The 9,802-nt window shown below is 52.6% G+C and overlaps 1 protein-coding gene across 1 annotated transcript in view; it reads right to left on the reverse strand.

The window, feature by feature from the left end:
* The window catches only part of SPATC1 (spermatogenesis and centriole associated 1), a 74,375-nt gene that overhangs the window by 7,945 nt on the left and 56,628 nt on the right, over window positions 1–9,802 (reverse strand). The window contains exon 2 of the mRNA XM_053249195.1: window positions 5,220–9,617. Within this exon, the coding sequence (XP_053105170.1) occupies window positions 5,250–9,302 (4,053 nt within the window). The 5' untranslated portion in view covers window positions 9,303–9,617 and the 3' untranslated portion in view covers window positions 5,220–5,249. The remainder of the gene's footprint in view (window positions 1–5,219; window positions 9,618–9,802) is intronic.

Consider the following 9,802-nt stretch of genomic DNA (forward strand, 5'->3'; position numbering starts at 1 on the left):
GATCTCTACTAGAAATGATCATATGCATGTTACATGATGCTGGCTTGGCAAATAAATTCTGGGGAGAAGCAGTGATGACTGCAAATTATTTGGAAAAAGATTGCCATCCCAAGCAATAGACAAGACACCATTTGAACTATGGCATGGGCACAAACCCTCTCTAAACCATATCAGAGTATTTGGATCAAAAGCTTATGCATTTGTCCCAAAGGCCAAGAAAACCAAACTCAGCTGCAGATGTGAACTGTGAGTATTGGTTGGATATGCTCCTGGCCAAAAGGGATACAGAATCCTTGATCCTGCAAGTGGAAAGGTCAAAATTCACAATGTGGTGTATTTTTATGAGAGACAAGGGCCAACTAGAGGTGATGTACCAGAACTTGTGCTAGAGATCCAGGTGAAAGAGGAATCATGTGTGTGGACCCTAATGAAGTTAGAGATAGACAGGGAACTCAAAGAATCTATGCCGGATTCAGAAGGGGCAGCACAGCCTGAGCTGGAACTGAGGCACTCACAGAGGGCCAAAAAAGGGGTTCCACCCAAAATGCTCTCACGCATGACCTAAGGAAGAGAGATACAAGAACTCACCACATGGCAAGATGTAGAAAAGATGCCAGCTGATGAAGCTGAAAAAATGGAGAAAAACAGCATTAGAAGAAATTGATTCCCTGCACAAGAATCAGATTTGGAGACTTGTGGAACTACCTGCAGGAAGAAAGACTGTGGGGTGCAAGTGGGTCTTCAACATCAAGCAGGATGCAGAAGGGGATATACAGCGCTACAAGGCCCGACTAGTAGCCAAAAGGTACTCCCAAATCTATGAGGAGGACTACGATGAGACCTTTGCACCAGTTATGAAACACACTTTAATTTGGACATTGCTCAGTGTGGCAGCAGCCAGAAAGATGCAAGTTGACCACTTGGAAGTAAAGACTGCCTTCCTTCATGGTAAAATCAAGGAAGACATCTACATGCAACAGCCACCAGACTTTGAGGTACCTGGAAAGAAGGGGCCTGTGTGCAAACTACAAAAGAGCATCTATGGCTTAAATAATAATAATAATAATAATAATAATAATAATAATAATAATAGTATTCAATTTCTATACCGCCCTTCCAATAATGGCTCAGGGCAGTTAACAAAGAGAAATAACAAACAAATAAGATGGCTCCCTGTCCCCAAAAGGCTCACATTCTAAAAAGAAACATAAGACACACACCAGCAACAGTCACTGGAAGTACTGTGCTGGGGGTGGATAGGGCCAGTTACTCTCCCCCTGCTAAATAAAGAGAATCACCACGGTAAAAGGTGCCTCTTTGCCCAGTTAGCAGGGGACAAGCAAGCAGTAGAGAATGCTGTGTAAAGCAAGCAGCCAGAATGCTGTGGACTGAGAAATAGAATCAACTGCCACTTAAGGAGAGGTTCACACAAGGAAAAGCTGACCCCTGCCTATATTCAAGACTCAGAGACAATAGATGGACTTACATCCTGACTTATGTAGATGACTTGATTATGGCACATGAAGAAAAACAAGATAGCCATGAGATTGTACAGCACCTGAACAAAGAGTATAGGAACTCGGAAACATCTCCTATTGTCTCCCTTGGCATCCAAATAGAAAGAGAACAGGATGGGACATTCCTTAACCAGAAGATAAAAGCTCGTCTAGAATGCCTGGGGCTGACAGATGCCAATGAAGTCAGTACACCAATGAATGCAAATTTCTGGAAGCAAGATATGGACAGTGAGCTTTTACCAGCCAACAATCAATAGAGAAAAGCAACTGGAAAGCGTCCGTATAGCCTGCTTCTCTGAGGGAGGGCAGGATGCCTCCTTGTCTTAAGGAGGCAATCATTAGCCCGTGTCTGAAGAAGCCTGCCTTGGAACCCTCAGAGTTAAGCAATTACAGGCTTGTCTCCAACCTTCCATGGCTGGGCAAGGTGACTGAGAAGGTGGTGGCCTCCCAGCTCCAGGTTGTCTTGGAGGAAACTGATTATCTAGACCCATTTCAATCTGGCTTTCAGGTGGTCAATGGGGTGGAGACTGCCTTGGTTGGCCTGATGGATGATCTCCAATGGGGAATTGACAGAGGGAGTGTGACTCTGTTGATCCTTTTGGATCTTTTGGCGGCTTTCGATATTGACCATAGTATCTTTCTGGAACATCTGTGGGGATTTGGGGGTGGGAGGCACTGCTTTGCAGTGGTTCTGCTCCTACCTCACGGGCAGATTCCAGATGGTGTCTCTTGGAGATTGTTGTTCTTCCAAATCTGAACTTTCCTATGGTGTCCCTTGGGGCTCCATATTGTCTCCGATGCTGTTTAACATCTACATGAAACCGCTGGGAGAGATCATCAGGGGATTTGGTGCAAGGTGTTATCAGTATGCTGATGACACCCAAATCTATTTCTCCATGTCAACATCATAGGGAGAAGGCATAACCTCCCTAAATGCCTGCCTGGAGGCAGTAATGGGCTAGATGAGGGATAACAGACTGAGGCTGGATCCAGATAAGACGGAGGTACTTATTGTGCAGGGTTGGAACTCGGGAGATGATATTGATCTGCTGGTTCTGGATGGGGTCACACTGCCCCAGCAGGAACAGGTACGCAGTCTGGGGGTGCTCCTGGATCTGAACCTCCCCGTGGTGGCCAGAGCTGCTTTTTATCAGCTTTGGCTGATACTCCAGCCGTGTCCATTTCTTGATATGAACGACCTCAAAACGGTAGTACATATGCTGGTAACCTCCAGAGTTGACTACTGCAATGCGCTCTATGTGGGACTGCCTTTTTGTCCAGAAACTACAGTTGGTTCAGAATGCAGCAGCCAGGCTGGTCTCTGGGTCATCTAGGCGAGACCATATTACTCCTGTGTTGAAAGAACTATACTGGCTGCTGATATGTTTCCAGGCAAAATACAAGGTGCTGGTTATTACCTATAAAGCCCTAAACGGCTTGGGCCCTGGGTATTTAAGGGAACGCCTTCTTCACCATGAGCCGCACCCCCCCCCCGCTTGTTAAGACCATCTGGAGAGGTTCGTCTGTGGTTACCACCAACTCGTTTGATGGCTACTTAGGAATGGGCCTTCTCTGTTGCTGCCCCAGACTTTGGAATGTGCTTCCTGTTGAAATAAGAGCCTCCCCATGTCTAGCAATTTTTAAAAAGGTACTGAAGACACATTTATCCACTCAGGCTTTTAATTAGATTTATGGTTTTAATATTTTTAATATTGGGTTTTAAATGATTTTAATGTTAATGATTTTAATGTTTAAATGATTTTAATTGTTTAATTTAGTTTTGATTTTAATTATTATTTGATTTTAATTGTTTTTGTTTTGTTGTAAACCTCCCTGAGCCATTTTTGTAAGGGCGGTATATAGATCAAATAAACAAACAAGCAAACAAATAAATATAGCCACAGTGACAAGGCCAGATATTGCTTCAGCAGTGGGAATCCTGAACAGAAAAGTAAGTGCACTAACCAATAATGATTGGATTGCAGATAAAAGACTGGGAAGATACCAAAAGAGTACTGCACACTATGCATTGGAGATTCCAGCAAGAAGCAGTCCCAGACCAGTGGGATACATGGATTCAGACTGGGGTGGAGACTGAACAGACCGCAAGTCCATAAGTGGACACTTGGGAGATGGAGCCATAAGTTGGGCAAGCTGCAAGCAGTCACTTGTTGTGCTCTCATCCAGAGAAGCAGAATACATTTCCACAGCTGAAGCGTGCAAGGAAGCAGTGTGGATACACCAGCTACTATTGGACTTTGGGATAGAGGAACCAAAGCCCACAGTAATGTTTGAGGACAACCAAAGTTGTATCCAGATCTCCCAGATGGAGAAGGTTAAGTCTCAAACTAAGCACATTCCCATAAAGTATCACTACACTCGAGTCAAGATATGCCCGAAAAAGGGGTAGTCCAGTTGGAGTACTGCCCAACAGAAAAGATGGTGGCAGATGGATTGACTAAGCCACTGCCCAGAGACAGATTCCAGATGCTTCGTGAGAAGATGGGAGTCGTGAGCCGGTGAGACAGGAGATGAGAAGGGGTGTTGGAGATGGAGTTCCAGTGCATCAACCTTTTGCACCAACTATCCTAATGACTACTAGGGGCATTGGGAGCAGAGGTAGCTAGTGAGGATCTCCTTTACCTGTCCCTGACCCCTGCCTTGACACCTCAGGTACTTCCTGTTGTGAGTCAGTCCTCTTCCTATCCTCCTAGAGAGAAGATGGAAACCTCTCCCTCCCTCCCTCCCTATTCATTACATTAACTGATAGATAGGACTGGTCTTTCCTATCTCAAATGTACTTCACCATTAAATCAATTTAGTTTTGACTCTACAATGATCTCCATGTGTGTTCCTTAAGGAGCTGCAACAACAACAACCAAGCTTTGCACTCTGTAACTGGAGTGGTTGCTTCCTTGGTGCTTTGCTAATCAATCACCAACTCCAACATCCCTCACCGGTCTCTAGCTTTCCTCTCACCCTGCCTCACCCTTCACTGCATGGGAAATTAGAAGCCAGTGGTGGGGAGGGAAACATGGGGGAGCCAAAGTGGCTGCAGCTGCAGTGGCCACACCAGGCAAAGGGAGCAGGGAGGACAGTCGGGCTGGTGGAGGAAAGGGAGGCCTTGCTCCTCAGGGGTGTCTGAGTGTGGAGAGTGCGGAGGAGAAAAAGAAGACTGGCAGGGCTTCCGGCAGTGGGGTGGGGTATGATTTCTGACGATGGGGTGGGGTGGGGTGGGGTGAGGGCGCCTTGGCCCACTGCCTCAGGTGCTGGGTGAGCTTGGGCCTGGCCTGGCAGGGGGCAAGATAAAATGAGCAGCCATCAAAAGCAAGAGGCATCTGGCCTTGGCACAAAACCAAGGCCAGTGAGTGTTGAAATAAGCACGTCTGAACAGGACCACCTTTCAGGTCCGTCTCAAAGGTGACAAAGAAGAGGCTACATGTGCCACCTGGGGGAGGGACCCCCCAGAGTCAGGGCACCGCACACTGAAGATAAGGCGGCCCTTTCCCACCGACCCCCACCTGAGCCCCTGGTGGTATACGAGCACAGCCTCCTCTGAGGCTTCCTCTCCCTGGGCAGGCAGAACCCCAGAGGAGGAAATGGGCCCTTGAGATGCCCTGGGCCCAAGCCGGGGGGAGGCATTGTGCCACATGACCCTCCCACCCACCAGAAGCCCCAGGAGCCCCTCCTGTCTTCTCTTACCTTTGGTTTGGCGTTGTGCAGAGACATGGCTTAGTTATCAGGACAGTTGTCAGCTGGCTTCTGTGGCGCTTTTGAGACTTGGGCTTGTGCTTGAGGTGGAGGTGAAGAGAATGAAAAAAATTGTCCCCTGGTGGGCATAGGTCTCGCGCCAAAACATTGAGTGGGAGACATGACCCCTTGGCGGGGCAGCTGTAGTGGGGGAGTCCTGTTCTTCTGACACAGCAGGGGGGCAGGTGGTGGGCAGGGTGGAGGAGGGCTCTGGCCGCTAGGAAAGGTGGGAGGGGACATCTGTGGGGACTCTGGGGAACTGGGCACCAGGTTGGGGCGGACAGGAAGGAAGGCGAAAGGGCTGTAATCAGGGCTGGTGGAAGGGTAGTAGAAAGGGATCGAGTGGGGCCACTGTGGTGTGAAGAGTGGAGGACTGATGTCACTCTGGGAGCCAGATGTGATGGCTAGTGAGTTCCTGTAGGAGTGGGGACTGGAGGGTGGGGACTGGAGACAGCTGGAGGGGTCAGAGGACTGTGGCTGGGAGTATTGTGAGCCGAGGCCACTCTGGGGGCTGACGGGAGTGCTGATGGGAGAGAGGTCGCCTGACAAGCCTGGCAGCTGTAGTGGGGGAGTCCTGTTCTTCTGACCCAGCAGGGGGGAAGGGGGAGGGCAGGGTGGAGGAGGGTTCTGGCCGCTAGGCATGGTGGGAGGGGACATCTGTGGGGACTCTGGGGAACTGGGCACCAGGTTGGGGCGGACAGGAAGGAAGGCGAAAGGGCTGTAATCAGGGCTGGTGAAAGGGTAGTAGCCAGGGATAGAGTGGGGCCACTGCGGTGAGGAGAGTGGAGGACTGATGTCACTCTGGGAGCCAGGGGCCTGGAGACAGCTGGAGGGGTCAGAGGACTGTGGCTGGGAGTATTGTGAGCCGAGGCCACTCTGGGGGCTGATGGGAGTGCTCTGAAGTGGGAAGAATTGAGGGCCACTCAGGTCACACTGGGGGCTGGGGGAAGAGGGCTGACCTTGGAAGTACTGTGCACTGAGGCCACTCTGGGGGCTTCTAGGGCTGAGAGGAGAGGCACCCTCTTCTCCAGGGGGCAGTGCCCTTGCTTTCCTTCCTGGAGGTGGGGGTTGCAAGTTCCAGGGGGCACCAGCACAATATTCATCTGTGGCTATTACCTGATCAAAGACCCATTGAGGGAGAGGCAGAAAAGGTCTTGGTGGCCTTGGGGGGACATAACCCACCTTTGCCATATAGGCTGGTGCCTGGACATAAGAATAAATGCTTGGAACTTTTCGTGAGTTGAATGGGCTGAGGAAAACAGGAGGTAGGAGGTGGTCAGCGAGGCTATTCTCGGGGGTGGAAGGCTGAGTTTGCGCCATTTGCAAATTGAGGTCACACTGGTGCCTGAGGGAAGAGGGCTGAGATTGAAAGTATTGTGCACCGAGGCCACTCTGGGGACTAAGTGAAGAGGGCTGAGCTTGGAAGTATTGTGCACTGAGGCCATTCAGGGGGCTGATGGGAGTGCTGATGGGAGAGAGGTCACCTGACAAGCCTGGCATACAGTTGCCACTCAGGGCACTGACAGGAGTGCTCTGAGGTGGGAAGAATTGAGGGCCACTCAGGTCACTCTGGGGGCTGGTCGAAGAGGGCTGAGCTTGGAAGTATTCTGCACCGAGGCCACTCTGGGGGCTGGGGGAAGAGGGCTGAGCTTGCAAGTATTGTGCACCGAGGCCACTCTGGGGGCTACTAGGGCTGAGAGGAGAGGCACCCTCTTCTCCAGGGGGCAGTGCCCTAGCTTTCCTTCCTGGAGGTGGGGGTTGCAAGATGAAGCGGGGAGGATGTGGGAAGACTCGTTGGTATGGTTTGGGTGTACTTGGGGGGACGTACCCCTGTAGGAGCTGTCGGACTGCTGCATTGTTGTAAGGAAACCATGTAGGAGGGGATGGTGGGCTGGGGGGAGAATCTGGAGGTAAGAAGTATTGTGAGCCGAGGCCACTCTGGGGGCTGATGGGAGATAGGTCGCCTGACAAGCCTGGCAGCTGTAGTGGGGGAGACCTGTTCTTCTGACCCAGCAGGGGGGAAAGGGGAGGGCAGGGTGGAGGAGGGTTCTGGCCGCTAGGCATGGTGGGAAGGGACGTCTGTGGGGACTCTGGGGAACTGGGCACCAGGTTGGGGCGGACAGGAAGGAAGGCGAAAGGGCTGTAATCAGGGCTGGTGGAAGGGTAGTAGCAAGGGATAGAGTGGGGCCACTGTGGTGAGGAGAGTGGAGGACTGGTGTCACTCTGGGAGCCAGGGGCCTGGAGATAGCTGAAGGGGTCAGAGGACTGTGGCTGGGAATATTGTGAGCCGAGGCCATTCATGGGGCTGATGGGAGTGCTCTGAAGTGGGCCACTCAGGTCACACTGGGGGCTGGGGGAAGAGGCCTGAGCTTGCAAGTATTGTGCACCGAGGCCACTCTGGGGGCTGGGGGAAGAGGCCTGGCCTTGGAAGTACTGTGCACTGAGGTCACTCTGGGGGCTTCTAGAGCTAATAGGAGAGACACCCTCTTCTCCAGGGGGCAGTGCCCTGGCTTTCCTTCCTGGAGGTGGGGTTTGCAAGATCCAGGGGGCACCAGCACAAGATTCATTTTGGGCCATTACCCTATCAAAGACCCATTGAGGGAGAGGCAGAAAAGGTCTTGGTGTCTTTGGGGGGACGTAACCCACCCTTGCCATATAGGCTGGTGCCTGGACATAAGAATACATGCTTGGAATTTTCCGTGAGTTGAATGGGCTATAGAAATAAGGAGGTAGGAGGTAGTCCGCGAGGCTCTCCTCGTGGCCAGAAAGCGGAGTTGGCACGTTTTGCAAATTTTGCTCACACGGGGGGCTGGCGGAAGAGGGCTGAGCTTGGAAGTAGTGTGCTCCGAGGCCACTGCTGGGAGTGCCCAGCGGGCTGGGGAGTGCTGGTGAACGGATGCTGCCATTCTGAGGGCTGAAGCCAGGCCCTGCCCCATGGAGAAGTTCCCAAGGGACTGGAGAGAGGTTGCGGTTGCCTATGGGGCTGAAGGGTGAGCCAGCTGCTGAAATGTCACCCTGGGAATCAAAACCGGAGGCATCATCTGACAACTGGAAGGGGTCCGAACGAGACTGGTTGCTGCGGAAAATAGCGGGGATATCTGGTGAAGCCATGCCACTGAGGGGAGAGGGGCACTCTTCTGGGGAGCCCAGTCCTAGGGCCTTCTTACCCAGAGGTGGGGTTTGCAAGGCCAAGGGGGCACTCTGGGTGTTGAAGCCACCCGAGAGGAGACCCAGAAGCTGTGGGGAGATAGAGTGAGCGTCCCCTGGAAACACACTCGTCATTCCCTGGAAGCCTCCTCCAGAGATGGAGCCGGGCGTGGGGGCCGGCTGGCTTCTGAAGCTTCCTGAGAGCAGACCCAGAAGCTGTGGGGAAACCCCTTCCCCGGGAAGGGAGCCAGTGCCCCCCCTCACTGAGGCCGGCTGGCTTCTGGAGCTCTCCAGTTCCTCGCTGCCAGAGGGAGAAAACAGGAGAGGGGACGCTTGCACCGGTGGGGCCCTGTGGGCTCTGATGAGATTGCTGATGGCCGTTCGTGATGGGGGGCAGTAGGGCGAATTGACCGCAGGAGCCTGCCAAGGGGAATACTGCTTCATGAAGCTGGCCGGGGTCTTCGCGGAAGGAGGAAGGGGAGGGAAACTAAACCCAAATGGAAAGTGGGGAGAACTGAAGTCTCTCGGGGAGTTGAGGGGGGTGCGCTGGGGTGGGAAGGGCGGAGGACTGATGCCGCTGTGGGGGCTGCTGGGAGAGCCAGACTCTAGGGATCTGCAGGAGTGAGAAAACAACAGTGGGGAGGCTTGTGAGTAATTGAGGTCATTCTGGGGAGTGGCAGACGTGCTGATGGGGGAGAGATCAAAAGGGAAGCGTGGCAAACCGGTGCCACTCTGGGGGCTGAGAGGAGTGCCCTGGAGGGGCTGGGGGCTGAGGTCACTCTGGGGGGTGCCAGGGTTGGAGGGGGAACCTGGCCACAAGTGGCTGGGGGTACAAGGAAGCAGTGGGGTGGGGATTTGTGAACTGGCACTATTTGAGAGGCTAGCCATTGTGAAGTGGGGAGGGTCCAACTTGAGTAGGGAGGGGGCAGCGTTGCCTAGTGGCCTAAAGGCTGAATCAGCCCTTGGGGTGTCCCTCTGGGAGATGAGAGAGGCAAAACCGGAACCAGCTTCTCACAATCAGTGGGAATCTGACAAAGAATCGTTGGTGCAAAAAACAGGTAAGGAACCCTGGGACAGCTGGAAGCTTCACGGGTCAAAGACGGAGCCAATAGGGGTGTTTGGTGGAAGATGTGGATGCAAAAGGGATCGGGCATCCAAAGCAGTAGCCTCGGGGAATGATTCTTGAGCCCGTAGTATCGTTCACTGCAAAGAACAGAGAGAAGTTCCACTGACTGTCTGGGTCACACGGGCCCCAAGGATATTCCCCCCACTTTGCCAGCACCAGGCCACTGAGAAGTTGCCAGTGTCACCACAACAAGGCGAGCCAAGAGATCCCGCCAGAGCACCAGGCAATGGGCCACCCAGCTGTCTTCATGAGCCACGGAGGA

This window comes from Hemicordylus capensis, chromosome 4 (assembly GCF_027244095.1).
Source record: "Hemicordylus capensis ecotype Gifberg chromosome 4, rHemCap1.1.pri, whole genome shotgun sequence".
NCBI classification, from domain to species: Eukaryota; Metazoa; Chordata; class Lepidosauria; order Squamata; family Cordylidae; genus Hemicordylus; species Hemicordylus capensis.